Consider the following 23,281-nt stretch of genomic DNA (forward strand, 5'->3'; position numbering starts at 1 on the left):
ATTAAATAGAACTGGCATTTTGGAACCCAGGTCTGATAATTCAAAGTCCATGACCCATTTTTCTTACTGCATTTTAAAAATAAAATCAATATCACTAACCATGCTGTGGCTTTATATATATTTTTTTGTACTCCTATTCTAAATTATAGATTTAGACACGAGTTTATATAACCTATTCTGGTCACATTAAAAGTAAAAAACCACACAAACAGAGACATGCATGCTACTGGTTTTCTTCAATATTAGGAAGTCTAACATATGGTAGCTCAATCACAGAAAATTCCTTTGGCTGAATATACTGGCTGGTATGGCCAAAAGCTGAATTTCCCCATTAATTTGCTGCTTTTCATACTGCTTTCTATTCCTATCTCCCTTACCTGCTTTGCAGATTACTCCCCAGAAGTCATGCATGGTTGTAACATACAGGAGGGAACTACGGGCATTGTGTGCTTCTCAGTCACAAAAAGTTGGTTTCCTAGCAACACACCATGACCATGTGAGGACACCTGCCACCAGGAAGATTGTAAGAGGGGATTTCTTATGTCAAGTTGGATAGGCCTTTAGGTGTGAAATGGTGGAAGATCAAGATCTTTAAAAAATAAAATAATTATGGCACACTACCCTTTTGCTTTAGGGAGTTCGGTGACAGGTAGAGCTGTCAAAGTAGAGAGAGCTGACTATGAAATGCTACAAGGATTTCTTGAGAATAACAATCCAGGGTAGTCCGTTTAGATTAGCTTCATAATTTTCTCCAGCTAATTTACAACATCAGGGAAGTAAATGAAGACAATTACATTATTCTTGTTTTAATCTTAATTTTTAATGATAGAAGTGGTATACTTATATTATGGAAATAAACAGAAAATACAGATGAAGTTAAAAGAGAAGGAATATTAAACTCTCATAACTTTCTAACAGAGTTATCATTAGCATATATCTTTTTGGACATTTATATCTGTGAATAATTATATTACTTTAATAGTTATCCTTATGCTGATTTATGTCAGTATCAACCTAAGTCTTAGACTGTAGAGCAATTGGTCTGGCTGATTTAATGCCCGATGTGGACTCTCCACTTTCCTTATTTAATACACACTGAGGACCTTCTAGGTGCTGCTAAACCAGGCAGATGTCATCTTTGCCCCTGTGGGACTTATACTATCAATACATGAAAATTCACCTAAGAAAATTTAGCCTGCTCATAAGCCATTCACCTGAACAAAATAATCATTGTAATACATTAGAAGCTATCACTTCTCATTAAAACAAAGGCAGGAATTGCTGTTGCCATTTTTAAACAGGGCCACTGAGGTTTAGCCAGGTTGATTGACTAGCCCAAGCCCGCACAGCTATCCGGAGGGAGGCAGAAGTGATTTTGTAACCTCCCTCTCCAGCACACCACTACCAAAGCCATTGCAAGATTGGTGTGATAGCTGCCCTGCCTCTCTCCAACCTAAGCATAATGCTTACTTTTGGCAGTCAAGAGCTAGGTTCTGATTCAGTTTTCACAGGGACTCAATGGACTATCTTTTTAACTGCCTTCCCCTGACCCATGCAGATGGTAAAATTAACTATCTCTGAAAAGGCCAGCACATATTTTATTCTTAGCACTATTGAATGGCTTAAATAATAAATTACTGTAAAATCATTTGTTTAGGAAGAGTAAGTGTGAGCACCTGTTTCAGAAATGTTGCTTTTTTTTGAGCAATGTCTGAGATTCCTTCCCTTTGCTTCCAGAGAGTGAGGACTATATGACAGGATAGATTTGTTTGGGGCAACTACGGGGCGCTTGGCTAGTTTCAGTGCATTATTTTTCAATATGTCACTTACCTAACCTCGTTAAATAATGTATGTTTCTCCTTGAAATATTTCCGAAGTACTTTAGTGCTCCCTGGAAAAATAATTTACAAACTTTCTAGAAGAAGAAGTTTGTGCTTTTTTAAAAAAATTAAACTCAGTAGAACAAAATTTACCTATGCCAACAAAATCACTATAGCTTCTAATCAGTGCTTTGATACCCGTAGTAAACTACACATTAAACTTGTTTAGAAAGAAATGTATACCAACTTATACTGTGGCTTGTACAGTCTCTATTGTGCTCTCCCATTCCTGTTTGCTGACCTTTTTATTCTATTGGCTTCTTTTAACATAATGTTCAACATGCCAGGAATTATTTTTTCAAGAGTATTCTTTCTTATTCATTTAAAAATTCACACCTATGTCTATTATTAGGTATTCTGTATTTTGTCACTAGTATCTGCCCTTTGAATGATGAACATTTTTCTGTATTGTCTCTCAATATACACATATATGATTTATATTTTGTGAGATGTGTTAACTCAATTCATGATGGTAATATTGAAAGATAATCAGTCAGAAATAAAGCATTACATTTTCATTTTTCTAGGATTGAGGAGTTTGAGAAGTCAAACACATTCATGAATTATTGATTGCTACTTAATAAAACACAATCTTAACAGGTAAATATACCTTCCAGTGAAATTGTAAATACTACACATCCATCAATTAATGAACACATTTATTTATTTTTTCACTCCCTCATTCTTCAAATATTTGTTGAGCACTTACGATCTTCTAGGTACAAGGCAATCAGTTGCATATCAAATGTTTTAAAATTAAATGTACAACTGTAATGATATGCTTGTGTACAATTATTCTTGATAAATGAGTAAACTAGACCAAATCAGAGTTTTCCCCTTTGTGAAAAATAGTAGGATGCCCAAATCCATAGAAAAATATAATGGTTGTAAAAGTTGAGACTTTGCTCTTGGATCTTTTTCCTATATGTAAATGAGAGAGGCAACATTTATATATTGTGAATAAATAATCTTTGGTGTAGTAATAATATTTAATAATAAAAGATTCAAATGTTAAATGTACTAAACACATTTTATTTACTTTAATATTACTCCAGTAGAAATTATATATCTACTTTACCACTTTAAAATACTTTATCAATATTGAAACTCGTAACAAGCTCCATGAAGTAGGTGGCACGGGAGTTATCACCCAATTTCAAACGAGGAAACTGAGACGTAGATATGCCTGTGTTGACTTGATACAGTGAGAACTGAATCCAGGTTATCGGGTCACCTACTAGAGCAACAGAACTTGACAACTATGAATAGTTGCATAATACATTCTTTGAAGTTCAGAACCAAAATACAGTTTCCTTTCCACTTTTGACCCTGTGAAGATCTAAATGACAAAGTGCAAGACCTCAATGTAACTGCATTTAGGAAGAAGACTTATGGCATGGAGATAGTAAAATAGCACACACACACACAATGGTTGAGAATTGAGTATTTCTTATGTTTAAAGAGATCATAACCTACTTATAACACAACCCGAGTGAAGAAGATAAAGAGCTATTTACATTCTAATCTGACTAATTTTATTTCTTGGATTTATTTAAAAGACCAACTTAGTTTCTGGCCCCTTCACTCACTCACTCTCACCTGCTGCCTATGCATGTAAATGTATGTATCTTTTTTCTTTTTTTTAAATTTTATTTAAATTGTTGTTGCAGTACAATTTTCTATCTTTTACTCCCATCCCAACCCACCCACCCAACCCTGCCCTCCTCCCTCCCATTTCCACCCGCCCCTAGTTTTTATCCATGTGTCCTTATACTTGTTCCTGTAAACCCTTTCCCTTTTCTCCTGAAATTCCCTCTCCTCTCCCCTCTGAACTGTCAGTCTGTTCTTTATTTCAGTGTCTTTGGTTATATTTTGCTTGTTTCTTTGTTTTGTTGTTTAGATTCCTGTTAAAGGTGAGATCATATGGTATTTGTCTTTCACCGCCTGTCTTATTTCGCTTAGCATAATGCTTTCCAGTTGCATCCATGCTGTTGCAAAGGGTAGGGGCTCCTTGACTAAATGTATGTATCTTTATCAGGATAAAGAGCTAATTAACTCATTTGGCTTAAATATTTGAATCTTCTACAAACCTTGTATTTGTCCATGAAATTCCTTATTCAGCATAGTAGTTAAAAATGCCACAGAGACTGAAAGCAAGGCTTATCTCAGGAAAATATCAAAGCTTGTTCTTTGGACCTTTTCTACCCCTTTTCTATCTATGCTACCATATTTTTTAGACTATAAGGTGCACCTTTTCACCACATTTTTTGCTTCAAATTTTTTTCCCCTATTTTCCTCCTCTAAAACCTAGGTGCATCTATTTTTAGGACCATAAGACACACCTAGGTTTTAAAGGAGGAGAACAGGAAAAAAATTTTGAAGCAAAAAATGTGGTGAAAAAGTGCATTTTATACTGTGAAAAATACAGTAATCCCTTAGGTAACTACATGCAGTCCTGTGGCCTTGAAAACAATGTATATAATAATGAATCATAAATTGACACTCCCAGCTCAAACAATGCCACTAGGCACCACACTCATATAGAACTCCTAACTTTTGACAGCTCCATTTGGAAGTTTACAAGGCATCTCACATTTAACATGTCCATACCTGTTTCTCCATTCTCTTTAGAGCTCATGACAAGAATTTTGGTGCCATCCTTGACTCCTTTGTTTCTCTTATATCTTACATAAAGTCTACCAGCCAGTCCTCTTGGCTTTTCTTTCAAAACCTATCTTTAATTTTAACCACTTCTTCCCACCTTCACTATTATTACCATATATTGCCCTCCAACACAAATGTCAAAATAAAAGTCAACATAATTGCTATGAATTATAGGGTCCTATGTGAAATAGCTCTTGTATCTTTCGGATTTCATTTCTTACTACCCGTTATCTTAATCACTCTATTTCAGCCACCCTGGCTTATTTGTTCTTCCTCCACAGTCCCACTTCAGGCCTTTGTCCTTGCTGTGGTATATGCCTGGCATGTTTGTCCCCCAGATATCTGCAAAGTTAACATTAATTCAAAGTTACCTTCTCAGTGATAGCTTTTATGTAAATTCAGCCATCCCCTCAATACTTCCTCTCCAACTTTCCCCGCATAATTTTTCTTCCTAGAGCTTATTTATTAATATTTAACATGCCATATCTTTTAACTATTTATCTCATCTATGTCTGTCTCTCCCTGTAGAAGGTCTCCGAGTGGGAGCTTTTCTTGTTTTATCCACTGAGGTATTCCTGCTGCATAAACAGTGCCTAATACCAAATAAGTGCTCACAGGAGATTGTTGAGTGAATAAGTGATTGAATGAAGTCCATCTTTCCAGTGCTGATTATGGTCATTGGCTATTTATGATCATTTACTTTGTACAAAATACTATAAAGATGAGAAAATTTTTTTCATGGTTTTCACAGTTCTTCAAAGAAAAAAACTGTTCTCTCATTAAAAGTTGTTACATTTTGAATCTATACTTTCCTCCTATATTTATTAATTAGTAGTCTTTCTTATAGTTATTAGAAAGATAATTACCAACATTTGATATATAAATAATTGGATTTTATGCATAATTGGAATAGAGTATATATACCAGATTAATATATTCTATACAAAATGATTTATAGCAGCCTATCATGTTTAATTCTCTATGGAAATATTTATGGCATAAATAAATATTTAAAAAGTTAAATTTATGCAAAAAGTTAAATTTATGGCATAATAATAGAACTATAAAAATAAAAAACACACAAAACAGTTCTTCAGTGTAAAAAAGTAATATTTATATTTTATTTCAAGAGATATTTAATAAATATAAGAAGTGAAAATTATTGAAAATACATGAAGCATTCATGTTTTAATTAGCACTTTTGCAGCTTTTATTTCAGCTATATCAAATTACTGAAAACATGTATTCAAATATTAAAACTTGTAACAGATGACACTTAATTTATCACCTTTCTAAATTGAATGCAGATTGGTGTTCTTAATGAGATTAATTTTATCATGTATTTATCTCTTTCTGGTGTTTAATTATAGCTCATAGTATATTGTAGATGTTGAATTATTAATAAAATGGCTGATTATATATCACTCATCAGTACCATTCTAATTCAGGAATAATGTGAAGAAAATATATCATATTTTCTCCAGTGTAACAGAAATACTGATGGGAACATAGTCCAAAATAGATATTGTTTATAAACTAAAATGATCATAGATATTTGGAATTAGGGTCAAGTGATTAAAGAGCCAAAGGAGAATGTACCTGTAACCACTAGTACATGATACATTATTAGGTTAAGCAAACATTGAGTCTAATTTACCTATAAGTGTACCATCATTGTTAAGAAAACAAAAACTTGCCCATGTCACCCCACAGAGGCTTACAGTCATAGAGGACTGTGGTTACCTGGAAAATGGTACGGAGGGTCACAGAGAAGCACCATTCCTTTCCCTTCTTTCACTTTGACCTCAGGACGTTCCTCAGGTGGGAAAGGGTCAAGATCTAATTATGAAACAAGAAGGAAACATTCACTGTCTGGTCCATAGAAAGAGATATCCATTAAAGCTTCCCTTTCAGCTACTAATTCACTTCTGATACGATTCTCCTGAGGTAGTTCAGTAAAGCCGAGCAAAGTCAATTCCCAGTTTTTATGTGTTGGATTTACACATGTTACACAAGAATTCTGTGGGGAATTTAAGCTTTTGGATATTGGTAACAGCATACATAACTCCTCTGACAACCCTGAAGATTACAGATATCCTAAACTTTTGCTTCACATTTAGGAATAACCTCAATAAGGATATTTGGAAAATCAAGGGGCACAGACAAAACCAGGGATCAACCAAAGAAAGTAAGTAAAGAGAAATAACAAAGACATGGACTCATTTGTATTTTCCTTCCTGAGGGAGGAGTTGGGTGAAAAGCAGACCCTCGTTGAGGACTATGAAGGTCGCCAGTCTAGTGTTCCTTTTCAAATTCTGCATTTTCCTCAATTCTCATTTCCTTTACTCCTTCCTGTGTATTTGGAACTTCTATTTTGCTTGGTTTTTCAATACTTGACTTGATTCTTCATTTGTTTTACTGGGGCTCATCTTTTCTGTTCTGCCTCATCCCCTGTTTGTTATCTGTCATCAGTACCCAACTTATAACATCTAATTGTTATTTCTCAATATATTTATATCACGAAAGTCATCATCCAATTGTTACCTTTTTCCCAGAGAACACTGAATGTCTACATTTCTAGACTTAATATTTCATTTGAATTCCATTCCTGTCCTCAAATACTTAGCTGACATTTCAACATGGATAACTTATGTTACCTTAACCTGTGAGTATGAAGCAACCAACCTTAAACACTTTAAATGCTTCCAACCAACCTTGAATTTGGTTTTATTTTCTCCCATCCCATTTTTCAGGAGAACTGAATATTTCTGCCCTTTAACTAGACTTTGAAAGAACATATATGTACACACCGTGGGCACAGACCACAGTGCGGTGATGGCCAGAGGAGAGGGGGAAAGGAGGCTTGAAGGAGGAAGGAAAAAGGGGAAAGATGGGGACATTTGTAATAGAGTCAACAATAAATATAAAGAAAAATATATATTTAGTTAAGGTCTTTCTGTCAGCGCAATGCAACCTGTCAGTTAATGCTTCAAAGACTGTTCATTACTCACAGTCCCGCTATCACACCAGTTTAGCCTGAGTGTGCCTCCTGACCCTGTTTCCTTGTCTCCTGGTAATCACTACCACATGGGTCCTCTCAAATGTCATTTTCATCCTATAACCAATTTTGCAAAAAGGTTTACATGCTGACTTATAAAATCACATACTGCAGAACATCTAGTCCAAGGCCTCTCCCAATGCGCAATATTACTTCAGAACAACCTCTAACTTTTAGTTTGGCACAGTGTTTCTCAAAATATTTTTCATTATTGCCTCTGAAAAGAGGCATTTTATTTAATTTAAACTTAAAAATAATTAAATTATAATTTAGTTTATTCCCAGTAAAAGAAATTAAGTATTAAGGGATGAGATTTCTTCAAGCAGTTGAGTTTTGGAGAGTCACCAACCATTATGCTGTAATATCTAGGATGATTTCTCCCCCCACCAAGAACCAGCTTTCACTCCCCTCAGAATGATATCACCCCAATGAGAATGCATTTCCATTGGTGCTAATTTTTAGAAGTTATTCAAGATCTTTCAGTATGAGGCCTTAGTTCACTTTCTGATGTTATATTTCACTATTTCAAGTTCATTTATAATGCCTCTCATGATGCTTTGCTGTCCTGAAATTTTTTCTTCTCTATTCAATTAAGGCCCCACTAATCATGTAAGACCCACCTCATCTGTGGAGGTTTCTTTCTTCCTTATTGCTCTTCTTGCCAAACTCTTATGATAACATCTAAGTTTTAAAAAGCACACTTGTGCTTCTTAAAGTTACAATTACTTACATCCAAAGCTCAGGGTTGCTTCAGTGCTTCTCACCATCCCATAGTTATTTGATGCTAAGCAGTAGTATACTCCAGCATCTTTCTGTTTGTCAGGGTTGTTGATAACAAGGTTTCCTCCTACCATACTGTACCGATCACTTGTCAGATCGACATCCCCATTATTCATTCTCCACCTATGAGAAAAAGAAGTAAATGTCATCCAAAGGTCACTGTGACCTTCATACTTGGCTAACATCATTCTAAAATAATATGGAGGCAGCTCGTTGTGAATTCAGGCAATTAAATAGATGACTCAGTGTGGCATTTCTTCACACCTTATAATAGCATATTTTGAGCTCATGATTTATAATTCAGTTCATGCACAGAAAGGTTCAAGTACATGAAATACTTCCTTTTTGTCTCAGGAAGTATCCCAAAGAACAAATATTTTCTTGAGCTTTCTAGATAAATTTGTTTCTTAGCTGCTATACATGGTTTATAAATGATACCCATCTATGCACTAGTTCAACACATATATGCGCAGGCATGGTATTTAAAATATTAAAAGCATTACTCTAGCAGAAAATATAAAATAATATGTCAATATATGACTTTAATATCAAAGTAAGTTTAATAAAACAAACTAATTGAAATCAGGGTTTTCTCAGTATATGGCATATTCTGACCACAGAGGTCAATCACACAATTTGAAAATGATAAAAGTCAATTGAGTTTTGGTCTCTGAGCCACAAATGTAATGTCGCAGATATGTTTATAGGGATTATATTATAAATAAACTGACTGGAAGCCAGAATCCACCTTGCTCAGTGAGATGATAGGAAGAATGCATGTGGCAAGTAGTTTTCAATTAAGCCGACCACCTGCTTGATTTTATAATCATCTGCATCAGGGTGTACCCTTAAGGTTCCAGGTCTCCCGCAGGTTATGAGACCATAGCTGCGGTCAGATGGCGGGCTGTGGTGGTGGTGCTTGTTGCCTGGCACATTTCTGATTAGGGTGAGAGTCTTGCCAAAAAAGCCTAATGCTTTTAGAATATCTCTGAATAAATAAAATGTTTGGAACATTTTTAGTTTTAATTTTTACACTGTAGGAGGCAATTTCAAAGCAAACACATGAGACCTTGCTTTGCATTTTGAAAAACTACCAGTTGCAGCCCAGTGAAAGCCTTCCCTTCCACTCAGCTGGTGCCACTCCTGTCCCTGCTTGGACCACCCATTGTCAACTTGCTTAGCATTAGCCAAAGCAATGGGTTTTTCCCAGTGGCTCTCACTCTGCCTTTAATGTCACATAATGATTAAGTTTTGCTGTGTTTGGGTAAACTCGCCATTCTATTTAATTTTCAGAAACATCCACAATATTGTAATTCCTTTCACAAGTGTTAAATGCAATTTTACTGGGGTTCTTGTTATTTTGGGGGAACAAGGAAAGATAATAAAAGCCTTAAGGCTGGTAAGTGGAAGGTAAAGTTCCTGTTATTTCTTTCAGGATGTTGCCATGAATAACAAACTATCACAGAACATGCCACAAATATAAAACTATTATGTGAATGACAAATTGCATGATTACCAAAGTGAATATGGCTTGCCCTGAATATTATGTAAAATTTTAAAGCTTCAAGTTTCCATCAACGGACTGAATGCTTAGCTATATTTTTCCCTTATTTTGCTGTCAACAGCAGACAACCTTCATAACAAAATGAAACACCTGCTTCTCCCTTCTAGCTCTCTAGACTAATGTGTGGATAGGTCACACTTGTTCTGGTAACTTCTGTGCTGTGAAACCTGTGAGAGGGAGTTAGAGATGTATTTGCCCACTGAAGTTTGGCTTCTTATTTTTATGTTTTAAGTTTTGGTAAGAACACTTAATGGGATTGGAGGGAGGAGGAAATAGGGAGTTGCTAAACAATGTGTGTAAAATTGTAGATATGCCAAGTTTTGCTTCTTGGTGCCTTTGTTGCGGGAGAGCGGAGGTAAAGGGGGTGGCAGGGAGAAGCACACGTTTCTAGAACACTGTCTGTGACAGTTTTTCTGCTTTGTTGCTTCCTTTCCAGCCTGGAGACTGATTTGCTAAGGTTCCACATATGAATGCCAAAGACAGAATGTCACAGAACAAGCATCATGGACATAGCTTTTGAGAGACTATCAACCTATCTAGAAAGAGGCATACTAGAAAATTACATGTTTCCTTGAAAGTCGTAAAACCTGTGTTTCAGTCCTGGGTCAGTGATTCACACACTCTGAAGAAAATCTATTTACTTATTCAGGGCTCAGCTTCCTCTTCTGTAAAATTACATGTTTAGATTAGGTCTCTAGAGCCCCTACTGGTTACAATATGCCACGTCCATAAACTCCCTATGCGTAGCTTAAGGGTAAAAATAAGTCTCCCTCATCAAATACATTCAAAACAAATGTGTTATTTATAATTTATAAAATATCTACTTATATTGCACTCCCATGCATGAAATTGAAACAATAAAGATAATTTCAAAGGGGTAGTGATGTTGTTTCTAAATTCATATTTTAAGAATAATTTTTGTAATTATAGCCAGAGGCAAGACAAAATGAGTTCAATTAGAATAAAATGGGAGAAAATGGTATTCTCTTTGATAACAACTTTTTGTAATAATAGGAAGTAATTTTTATATCCAGAAAAAATTCATTATTAAACTCAGCCTTCTTTAATTACACCCTTCAGTTAAATCAGATGGCATTAACCTACTAGGACCCCCAATTTCTCCATCAACCACTCATTTTGTTTTCATGGAACCACTCTATAGGTGAAATTCAAACACACTGGTATTTGGTTAAATTTTTAATCTTATTCTTTGAATCAGACTAGAAACTGTTAACAAAGTTTTCAGAACCATCTGAAGCAAAAAAAAAAAAACAACCACTCTTACATTTTAATAAGTTATTTTTTATATCATTAACAGTCCTTCCCCCAAAATAAAATAATGTTTATATAGGTTGTTCAGTAGGTAGAGATATTTAAGCAATTTGCTGTGTTGTTTGAAATATAGATTTGAGGCTATTGAAAAACATGTTGCTTTCTAGAATTACTTACACAAGCACTTTAAATGTAGTTAATATGGAAATATTATCCATTGTCTGTAGGTATAAGTTATCTAGGCCTATACACACAAGAGCATTTTATCCTCAGATGTGCATGGTGTCCATTTAGTGTTTTGAATGCTTAGCATGATCTCCATTACACCACTTTTAAACTGATCATGTCAAATGGCACAGGCATTATCTTTGCAAGAAATAGTAAGTGATTTATTTGCATATATTTAAGAAAAGTACTGTTTATTTGTACATTAAACAACTTTTAAAAATAACTTGTAAACCAATATTTCTGTTATGTTCCTGGACTTTGTAGAAAGCATTATATTATAGCTTTCGCTTCCAGTACAGCATCATAAACACTGGTCTCTAATCTTTAGTTCACAGCTCCGTTCTGAAAAAAGAAGTGAAGTACATTACTTGTAAACTGGGAAGGGGCTGGCTCGTGCCCTACAGTTCAGTGAAACTTTCCCTTCTGGTGATTCCTCTGGATAAATGGTATTAATTGGTTGCTCTTCAAAAATGGGTCCAAATCCTTTGTCTTCCTCAGAAACTATAAGAAAAATAAAAAATATTTTACATTGTGCTAGTTTATAAGCCAAAAAACCCACTTAGAAAGATTAAGAAAGTTTTTTGAAAAAAATTCAATCATACCGAATCTCCATTATATTCAAACGAAATATTATTTGCCTCCATAATCCTGAGGAAAACACTGTTTTTTTATTCAAAATTCTTCTTGCCCACCCCTCATTATTTCTCCCAAAGCACTCAGTGTTGCCGTGTTTAACTTAAACAAGACATGTTTTTATTCCTCTGAGCCTTTGCACATGGTTTTCTTCTTTCCAGAACCACCACCTCACTTTCCTGCTCCTATCAACATTTGCACAGCCCTTTGAGACTTAACCTCAGAGTTAGTGCCTTCAGGAAGCCACATCTCACCCATCCCAGGTTCAGCTGGTCCCCATCTGTGTTCTATTAAGCTTATGGCACTTAACACACCCCTTGTGTGATTCCTCATACAACTTTCTGTTCCACTATTGCAAATGCTTGAGGACTGGTGATTATGTCCATAAGCTCAGTATAATACTCTCCTTAACTAGCTGTCTAGCAGTCTGCGACAAAATAGGTGCTTAACAATTTATGAAAAGGAGAATGACTGAATTTCTAGATGCTCTGGGGAAATGAGTTTCTTTCCTGGGTCAGTTCTTCTTTGATTCTTTGTTTTTTCTAAACATATGATAGGCACTGGTACTTTGCAACATCTAGAACAATCAGCAAATTTACATGAATATGGGAACTAGTCCACTGGTTTAAAATCTGTCACAAAAATATACACAAATGGAAAGCAGTTGTTCTTGACAGGATATCCTTTCTAGACAGGAAGAGGGCCACCTCACAGTCAGATGAGAAGAGAATCACTCCATGTCTTTCAGGTGGCACCCTTTACAGAGCCACATGTCCCAAATGAATTAATACTGATGTGGATGGCTAGGAAGCAGGAATGTTCTTGCACAGGATCACTGTAATGTCTTTGCTAGACCAAAGCTATGGTTCACTTCTCCAATTTATTTTTAATAGTAAGTTTAAGGCAAATGTCACAGAGATGTTTTATCTGCGCTAACATCGACCTTGAGGGTGAGAGCTTTGCTCCAGTTTCCCAGAACAAGAAGTTTAATACACCATTTAAATCTTGCTCAGCAGTGTTAAACAGTGCCTCTCCAGCCTCAGTATCACTCCTCATAACATGGGGATCATAACAAAATTTACTCATTAGATTACCATGATAATTATTTTGAAACAATGTATGTAAGACAGTAGTATACCTGCCTTATAGTTAGCAATTAATTCTATTTTTCTTCTCAATGGCAAGTGTTTTTTACAAATTATATGTGTATTTCTGAATATTCCACTTCCATCTGTACTTTATAGGAACAGGCAATTAAACGTTTAGGGGATAAAAATATGAAGCTAATTTCCAACACAATATTAAATTTATTTTTCATGTTAGTAAAATATTACATTTAAGATATTTCCCTTTCCCCTTTTTCTAGATCAAAAAGCAGAACAGGACATATTTTACATTACATTAGTGCTTCTGGTAAGCATTATTTTATAAACATATGTCCCTTGTTTCTCTAAAATTTTCATGCCTGATAAAAATAAAGTGCTCTATTAACTGGTTTAGCAATTACTATAAACAATTTACATTGAGAACATGTCTGGGCCCTTGAAAGATGAATTTTCTCATCAAAAAGAAGCTTTTGAGTCTCATTGGAATGCTCAGGGTAAACCTCTGAATGTAAACTTCATAACTTCCTCAAAGGGTATCTGAGGTCACCACTCTGTTAGCTCCACGAGGGTGCTGAGAGGAAGGGAAAAACTTTCTGGGAGCGTGTAACACAAGGCTCCGCAAACAATCCATTCATGTGAATGTGATCTCCACCAACAAAAAATGTAGTCACTTAATGATTTTGTTTCTAGAGTTATAGAAAAATTAGATGACAAGCTATAATGCTTTAGAAGTATTAGGGTTTCAGGGGCCCATGAAATAGAAAACAAATAGGTATCATGTTTTAAACATGTGTTATTTTAAAAACATATGCCGTTTTTCTTAGTAAATTCTTCTGAAGAGAAAAAGATTATAAATGGCTTTTCTCAAGCTAATTGAAGATGACACCTAAAATCACACTTTCTTTTGAACTGCTCTTAATGTGAATTTATTTATTTTCTACAAAATGGCTGTAATCTATTGCAGAAGTAAGTTCATTTCTTACATTTGAACAAAAAGGTTAACAAGAAAGAAAGAAATTATATATAAATACTTGCTGTCAAATTTACAAATGGGAGTGAGCTGTAAAAGCTGTGGCTTTTTTCCTGTCCGTTTCTGTTTCCCGAGCATTATAATCAGCTATTTATAGGATCTAAAATGGGATTAGTGTACTTCACCTATGTAGAAATGGTTCACTATCATCTTGCTATTTTGTATATTTTCCTTTGGAAAATATAATTATGCTTGAGAGTTTTTTTAATTCATTTTATATGCATTTTGAAACAATTTTATTTATCATTCTGTAATATGTTATCTCAATCTGTTAGTTATCAAACACAACTTTACATAAGTATATTACAAGAAGAGTCTCAGGAAAAGTCCATTGGAAAAAAAAAGCAATGGTGACAAAATTTGAACAGAGTCTAATATTGGAATTTTTACAGTATTTGCAATGTTATAAAGTGGCCATGGCCTGGGTAGTGTTACAAGCTCTCCTGAAATGCAGTAAATATTTAAACTGTCTCAAAGCATACTTCTTCCAGACAGTGCAGCCTCTCATCTTCACTGTCAGTTTCCCCCACTGATGAGAGAACGAGGAAGGGAATTTAGGGCTTGGGCTTTATATAAACAGTCTGGTACCCCAACCCTTTAGGATCATGAATAATAGGCAAACTGCAGTAATTTACCATAACTAAAATGAAAAGAGGTCTCAAGAACATGCAGCAATCAGTTATTAGAACAAAGACTAGGGGCAGGTTATGACCTAACAGCAGAAATGTTAAGTCCACAAAATTTTCTGTTGCATGGCTTTACCTGCCCAAGAGCAGCCTATCGCATTTTTTCATAGCAACACTGTATTTTGCATCACTGCCTGGGTATCTTCTGCATAAGCTAAGGAATGCTTGAGGGTACAGAAGCTGGAAGAGGCAAGGGAGGGGCCTTTCCATACAGGTATCAGAGGGAGGAGCATGGCCATGATAACACTTTGGTTTTGAACTTCCAGCCTCCAGAGCTGTGAGACCATTTTTTTCCTAAGCCCCCCAATTTGTGGGTAGCAGGTCTAGGAAACTAATACATGTACTATCCTTATTATAGAAGTAGTATAAATATCATTGAAAATTAATAACACACTGTTACACTTTAATGAACTAGCCTTTCCCAAACTAATTTAACAATTATATTCTTTCTAATCTAATTTCTTTAACATCCTGCAGAACAACTGTTCTTTAAAATACTGTCCTAACACAGCTCATATTTTCCCACCTCTATACTTAACATTTGTGCCACTTCCTCTCAGATTAGCTCCATTTCTATCATTTGAAATACTTAACTACTACCTTAATCATTAAATATCCCTTAATTCCTCAAAGTAGTTCTTTCAGAGTGTTTATTATATTTTATTTACACATTGGTTACTTAACTTTTCTTATTCCCTATTATATGGTAAGGTTTTTAAATCAAGTAACATACCTTACTGATCTTTATATAGCCTACAGGTAGTGATGCCCAACTCACAAGGTGGAAATGAAAATAACTTTGGTGAAATTCAGGCTAAGACTTTTCTTTCTCTGAATCCTTACAGCCACCTATGAGGGGAAGTTGTCTGACGAGCTCTGGCATGAGCGTCCTTGGGGCATCATCAAGTTTTCACAGTGATTGCTCAGTGATCCTTCTGGAGTGTTAACTGTTCTATGACTAAGCAACGGCTTTTATAAATTACCAGTTCAGCTATATTCACTGAGCACCTATTATGCTGTCACTATCCTAGAAGCTATTGTCACATTCTTTCTTTTTTTGTTTTAATTCCTTACAAGAATCCTGTGACTTTTACATATTGAAAAGTTGAGGTTCACAGAAATGAAGTCATTTGCACAAGATAGCATAGTAAGTGAATACCAGGTTCCAAATGCAGATCCAGGTTGGTCTTACTCCAGGCTCTATTTTTTCCCACTGTATTATACTGCCTCTATGTCTGGCAAGAACTGTTCAGGGGTTGAAGTAGAGTCTAAACAGGATTGTTAATTTTAGTCAATAATACCAAACAATAATTTTTGCAACATCTTTGGACTCCTAATTATGCTGGACCTAAGGTTCCAAGTTCACTACCTTCGGTTCTCCCTCTTGCAGAAAAGCAGGAGGCTTTCAAAAATAAGTTAGGGTTTTATGATATTTAAAATGTTGTTCCAAAATTCAGTAACATAGGATTATTATTACAAAGAATACAGAAAAAAGGCCACAATGAATATTTTCCACCTACTGCCAACCTCTAATACTTTTAACAGGTATGCCTTGGCACACTGGTGTGCCACAAGAATTTTTAAAACATGCAATACCTGATTATTTAGTCAGAGACACTGACACCTTTTCTCTTATATTGTCAAATAAAAATGGTGACAGCCAACACAATAATAGCTGCCCAATGTGAATGAATCAAAATTATGCCTATTTTTTGTCAGATCAGTAAAAAATAAAATGTATTTCTTTGGTCTGCTGCAGAATTTTAGTAATTAGTTTCTGTGTGCCATGAGATGAAAAGGTTGGACTTCGCTGCTGTGATAACATATTTGTTTATGTTGTATCCATTCATTCATTTGGGTGATCAAACATGGAGCTGTATGACTTCAGATAAACCATCTTACCAAATTTCCAAGTGACCTAACATTAACCATTTGCTTTTAAGTTTACAGAGCTAGTACCTTAAAGCAAAGGTTAAATATGATGTATTCAAGGAAAGCAATTTTTAAAAGATGCCCTTTCAACAACTTACCTCCATGACCATACCTTCTGTGCCATGTAAACTCTAAAAATGAAAGGAAAGAGATGTAATACCAAAGCAGCTTTTCAAGTTGTGGTTTCAAACATCATTCAAATACTGAGATACTAGTTAATGAAATGAGATTACTGACTCTTTACTAGTAAGGTTAAAGTATCATTATATACTTGTAGATATTTGTTTCTGCATTTTATAGTTGTAGTGCTAAAATTTATGGTCAAGAAAATTAGTATGAATATTTAAAGTAATAAGTTTATTTTTGTTTAATTCATAAAAATAATACTTAGCCATGTAATCCTACCACAAAAATTTTCTTTATTATATTTGCAAAATATATATATATGCATATAATTATATGTGTCTGTATAATTTCTGTACTTATATCAATATCATTAAAATCCTTAAGCACTGATGAAATTACTATCCTTTTTGGATTTTTAAGTCATCATAATAATTAATCCCAAAGTAAAGGAACATTTTATTGCATTAATAATAAATAACATACAATAAGATATCTATCAGTTCATCGTTAAGCAATCAATAAGGATTGATAAATGATAAGATCCATTTATGTCTTGAATTAATAGCAACTCAACAAGTACTTACTGAGTTAAGGTAATTGAGATGAAAGAATTAGAAAAATTGACTGTTAGAAAACATGCTGCTTCGGAGAGAAATATGATGTACCTCTCCTTGTACGAGAGATTTCTGAATCCTTCATGCTTGTCTTTGAAAGACAGAAATACAGTATTTGTTTATCTAAAACTACAGCATTCTTAACACTGCTTTGTTATCCTTAGTGTGTCTGTACATATTTGGTGGACTATTTTTAAAATTGTCTTTATAAGACTGACCAGCCAGCAATAAAAATTAAATTATATTAACTTAATAAATACATAAATAAATAAATAAATAACATAACAAAAACTTAAAATCAAGTACCAACTATTTTATCACTTTTTTATTTTATTTATGCTAATGAGATAATATAAGTTTATTGTATCGATACAGTGAAAATACCATGTAATGATGAGTTGTTAACAGTCTTTTCAAAACTACATTAAATGATTTCAAGTTGAAATTGGCTACAGGAGGGATATTAACACCCCTGGAATTGACAAATGCTACATGGCAGGGATTTTTTTCCCCTCAGCAATCCAGGTTTTAGCCATTTACCAGCATGCCAGTACATGGCATGATTGACCAAATCTTGTGAAATTTTAATTGAAAGTAAATTTTAAAAATAGGGTCAACCTTAATATATGTTAATTTACTTGATTGACCCAGTGTCAGCTGACTATACCAATATTAATTCTAACTTTCTAGGTCAGATTTAATGAGGTGAATACACACATTGGTTATTTTGACATAATTTATGGAGAATATGCAAAGATATTTCTTACCTGATAGACAGGTTGTAAAAGATACTATCACAAGGTGACTAACCAGCAGCCACATTTTCATCTTGTGCTTAGTAGAGGTTAGGTTCAATTTTCAAAAAAGCTTTAGCTTATGGCAGTTGGGTAATATTAAACACCTGCATGAAGAAAAGGGAAGAAAGAAAAAAGGGATCAAAAAGAAGGAAAAATGTTTGTTTCTTGAGATAATCTCATTATCAATTTTATTTTGTATCCCTTGTCTGTAGAATGTGTTTTAGTTTATTTAAATGCATTTGTGAACCCCCTGTTGTAACAAAGAGTGGAGTCAGGGCCCTGACTCCAGCTGCCTCCTCACACTCACACTCACACTCACACTCACACTGTGTGACTAAGGGCAGGCTGGTCAATGGGTACGTTGTAGTTTCTGCGATTAAACAATTGAGTCTAATACCTTTTTTACAAAATGTGCAATTGTAAATATTTCAATGTCATTTTTTAAATCAAAAGATTAAAAATTAAATTTATCTGAAGGGCTGGTAGTTAAAAGATTCAATCAAAGAATTGTTTGTATAAGAGTTTTACACAAACTCAGACATTATATGCTATATTAGCATTACTTGTTGATAATTCATGAAAAATTTTTGACAGAAATGATGGTTTTAAATGTTAAAATATATTAATAATATAGTTGTTACCCTTCACTTTCTCCATTTATTAATTACACAAAAAGGAAATGATTGCTCATTTGTCATCAAGGGCGAATCAGGGAGTTGTGGGGACAGATCATTACAGGTTGGAGAGCCATCTTTCAGGACAAGAAGAGAAAACTGCCACTGGGTTGGCCAAAAAGTCTGTTTAGTTTTGTCCATAAAATAAAAGACATATTTTTTCACTTCATCAATAACTATTGATTTTCAACAGTTTGAGTATGTTAGCTATCTCCCACTATTGGTTTCTAGTGGGTAGAGGCCAGGGGTGCTGCTAAACATCTTCCAGTTTATAAGACAGCCCCTACAGCAAAAAATTATTTGCCCAAAATGTCAATAGAACCAAGAAACTTCGCAAACCTCTTTTAACATGTTCGATCAGTCACAGCACCTTCTCCACACACTGCATAAATCTTTTTTTGAATTATAGTTGTGTTTTTACCTTTCTGGAAATAATAAAGCATAATATGCTGAAAATATTTTGTTTCTTCTTCCATGTTCACTATTAAAATGCCTGCACAAAAGTTTATGAATTTTGATAAGTTTTTTTAATGCATGCTGATATGACAGCTGTCACAATACAATCTAACAAAATTGTTTCAAATGAAGTTAAAAACAACTAAGCACTGCTACAGCTATCATATGAAAAAAACTAAAACCTTCTAGTCAATTTAATAATACAAACTGAGCTACAAAATTATGTTGCATTCTAATTAAAATATTTTGCTTTTATAAATTTCCCCAAAACTTATGACTACATGATTACATTGGTTGGGTTTTACCCAGGGTCTTGGAAGAGCATCACATAAGTAAGGGGTCCCACAGCTTAAACTTCATCACCTCTGTGGTGAATACACCTCTGTGAACAAGCACATAGGCAAAGGACTCAAAAAGAAAGATGTAGTTTGTTAACCTTTACGAAGGTCACAGATAAACAACTCAGTTAAAAAATGGACAAAGGACCTGAACAGACACTTCTCCAAGGAGGACATTCAGAGGACCCAGAGGTATATGAAAGGATGCTCAGCATCACTAGCCATCAGAAAGATACAAATTAAAACCACAATGAAAGACTACTTCACACTGGTCAGAATGGCCATCATAACCAAATCAACAAACGACAAGTGTTGCCAAGGCTGTGGAGAAAAAGGAGCCCTAGTACACTGCTGGTGGGAATGCAGACTGGTGCAGCCACTGTGGAAAACAGTATGGAATCTCCTCAAAAAACTAAAAATGGATCTGCCTTTTGACCTGCCAATTTCACTTCTGGGAATTCATCTAAAGAAACCTGAACTACTAATTCAAAAAATATGTGCACAAAATATGGAATGGATGCCTATTTCACAAGAATATGGTAAGGGTTGCATGAGATTATACATGTTAAATGTTTACCATAAAATTATTTAATAAATATTAATTTATTATTCTACTAGGCCATAGGTCCATCAGTCTAGAGACATGTCTCTTATTTATGGTTTTATCTGTACTGCCTGGCACAAAGAAGTCTTTGGATGTAGAAAAGTTGAATAAATGAAGGAATAAATGTACCATTTCATAACTGTATTTCCAATCACTTGCCACAAACAAACTGAATTTAACCTAAATTACTTAAAATAAGAATAATGTGGTGACAATAGGTAATAAGAAATGTGTCTTCTTGGAGTTTTGGTCTTTATTAGTGATTATTGCTTGTGTAAATGTACTCTAAAAGATAATATTCTAAATAGCAATATTTTAAAGCATTTTTATAATACTTTATCAAGTATTGTTTGAAGTCTCTGTATTTCAATTTGAATAGTTATACTTTAGGAAAAAGAAAAAATTTTATTTTGAGGTTTTCTGTATCATATTACTCTATCTTTCTTCCTTTACTCCAAATACTGTCTTTATCAGTCGGACAATACACCATCACCCTGGCAGCATGCATTCGATTTCATTTAATGGGTATCTTGCTGTTCAACTATATAAGCATCTTCCACATCGTGTTCACACATTTGTTTTCTGCTGGTGATTCGTTCTATTCTATCACCAGCCAGCCCATTGTTTGGGACTTTCTGATCACATCCCCTGAGCAGTGCAGTAGAGGAGAGAGGCTGAACCCACGGCTGCTCATGCAGAAGAAACTGCTCTTCTCATTTCTAGCTCCCTAACCCCCACGGGCCTGAAACTGTAGGAGGCAAATGAAGTAGCATAGGAAGCAAACAAACAATGCTGACAATGATGTGCCCATTATAGGAACAGACACTTTTCTTCTCAATAACCCAAACAACAGAATATGGCCAGAAACAGGATCTGGGGATGCATTTCTGTCCCCAAGGCTGTGTGTTCTCTGCTGGCCAGCTCCCTGAACACACTGGCCTTAGAGCCCTGTGGCTTCTCATTCTCTCAGCCTAGGCCTTCCACCAGGTACCGTAGACGCTGCATCCTCCAACCCACCGCAGCCCTGTACATGTCTAGTGATCGGGGTGTCCCTGATGTATATTGGCACTACATTCATTTGCAAAAGAATTCAACTTCATCTCTCCAGCGTCCTTTATTAATTTTCTTACTCAGACATTAAAATAACAACAAAACCACAATAAGGTAGCATAGTAGGACACATTCTTTTCCTTCATTCTCCTTCTTCCTTTCCTTCCACACATGTCTTCTTCCCCATTTTTCTCTCTTTAATTTAGACAATGCTAGGGTTCTCCTTTGAGAAATTGAGACCATATCTAGATATGCATTTTTCTGCTAGACAGATATCAGCCAGCTCTTCTGTTTTTTTTTTTTTATTTCTATCATAGGATAACACAAATAAGTTATTCAAAAAAGCTTCAACAATACATTAGTAAGCATTTTGCCATAGCAATTATTTACAAAGTATTTCATACTGCTATATATTGAATGGGTTTTCCATCAATACCAATGAAACCATTTCTTTAAATGGATGATTATCCATTCATTTACATTGAGAGAGAACAAGACCCTAGAAATATTGATAAAATATGTGTAGAAAGTATATAATTTTTGCACTGAAAAAGTAAAAAAATTGAATATATTTATATTAGGAAATATATCTTTTATTCAGAAAGAAAAGATTTTGGGGTATATCAGAAATCTTTTTTAAAAATATTTTTTAAAATTTATTTTTAGAGAGAGGAGAAGGGAGGGAGAAAGAGAGGGAGAGAAACATCAGTGTGTAAGAGATACATTGATTGGTTGCCTCTTGCAGGCCCCCAGTTGGGGAACATGGCCTGTAACCCAGGCATGTGCCCCAACTGGGAATGGAACTGGTGACGCCTGAGTTTGCAGGTCAGCACTCGATCCACTGAGCCATACCAGCCAGGGCAGAAATCTATCTTGATCTATCCTCAACATAGCGCATTAAAAGCCAAGTTAAAAAGGAAATTTAACCTAAAATTTTACTTACTATGCTCATCACTTTGCTTTGGTTCTGAAGAACATTTGCTATAAAGTTCTATTTCTAGGAAATAGAGGAAACTTGTTGGAGTTAAGCACAGATTAGTCTAGGTGAAAAGACACCACTGTCCCCTACTCTGCACTGTAAAACTGGAGAATGTTTTATCCTTGGATCCACCCTGAAATTCTGCCTCTGCTGCACAAGTTACTTATTCTTCCTGAGGTGTCCGTTACCCAATCTGTACAATAGAAAATTAACATACAAAGGACCACAGACATATGAAAAATGCTAAACATCACTAATGATCAGAGAAATGGAAATTAAAAATCTCAATGAGATATCACCTCAAGTCTGTCAGAAGGGCTATCATTAATAAATCAACAAATAACAAGGTCTGGAGAGGATGTGGAGAAAGGGGAACCCTTTTGCACTGTTGGTGGGAATGCAGACTGGTGCAACCACTGTAGAAAGCAGTATGGAGATACCTCAAAAAATTAAAAATGGAACTGCCCTTTGACCCAGTAATCCCAGTTCTGGGAATTTATCTGAAGAAAATCAAAAGAATGTGTGCACCCTATGTTCATTGCAGTGTTATTTATAATAGCCAAGATCTGGAAACAGCCTAAGTGCCCATCAGTAGATGAATGGGTAAAAAAGCCATCATGCATTTATACAATGGAATACTACTCAGCAGTAAGAAAGAAGAAACTCTTACCTTTTGCAACAGCATGAACAGCTTAATTCATTTAGCATAATTCACTTAGTTTAATTCACTTAACCTAATTAACATAGCATATGCTAAGTGAACTAAGCCATTTGGTAAAAGACAAATACCACATGATCTTACTTATATGT

At 34.9% G+C, this 23,281-nt stretch overlaps 1 protein-coding gene across 3 annotated transcripts in view; it reads right to left on the minus strand.

Annotated features, from left to right (window-relative positions):
• Positions 1-23,281, minus strand: part of CNTN1 (contactin 1) — a 318,439-nt gene that overhangs the window by 117,711 nt on the left and 177,447 nt on the right. For all 3 annotated transcript variants that reach the window (XM_028531929.2, XM_028531930.2, XM_028531933.2), the window contains 5 exons: positions 18,341-18,474; positions 16,932-16,964; positions 11,815-11,947; positions 8,333-8,505; positions 6,288-6,383 (listed from right to left, as the gene is read on the minus strand). In XM_028531929.2, coding sequence (XP_028387730.1) covers positions 6,288-6,383; positions 8,333-8,505; positions 11,815-11,947; positions 16,932-16,964; positions 18,341-18,401 — 496 coding nt within the window. In that variant the 5' untranslated portion in view covers positions 18,402-18,474. The remainder of the gene's footprint in view (positions 1-6,287; positions 6,384-8,332; positions 8,506-11,814; positions 11,948-16,931; positions 16,965-18,340; positions 18,475-23,281) is intronic.

The sequence above is a fragment of the Phyllostomus discolor genome, chromosome 2 (assembly GCF_004126475.2).
Source record: "Phyllostomus discolor isolate MPI-MPIP mPhyDis1 chromosome 2, mPhyDis1.pri.v3, whole genome shotgun sequence".
Taxonomy (NCBI): domain Eukaryota; kingdom Metazoa; phylum Chordata; class Mammalia; order Chiroptera; family Phyllostomidae; genus Phyllostomus; species Phyllostomus discolor.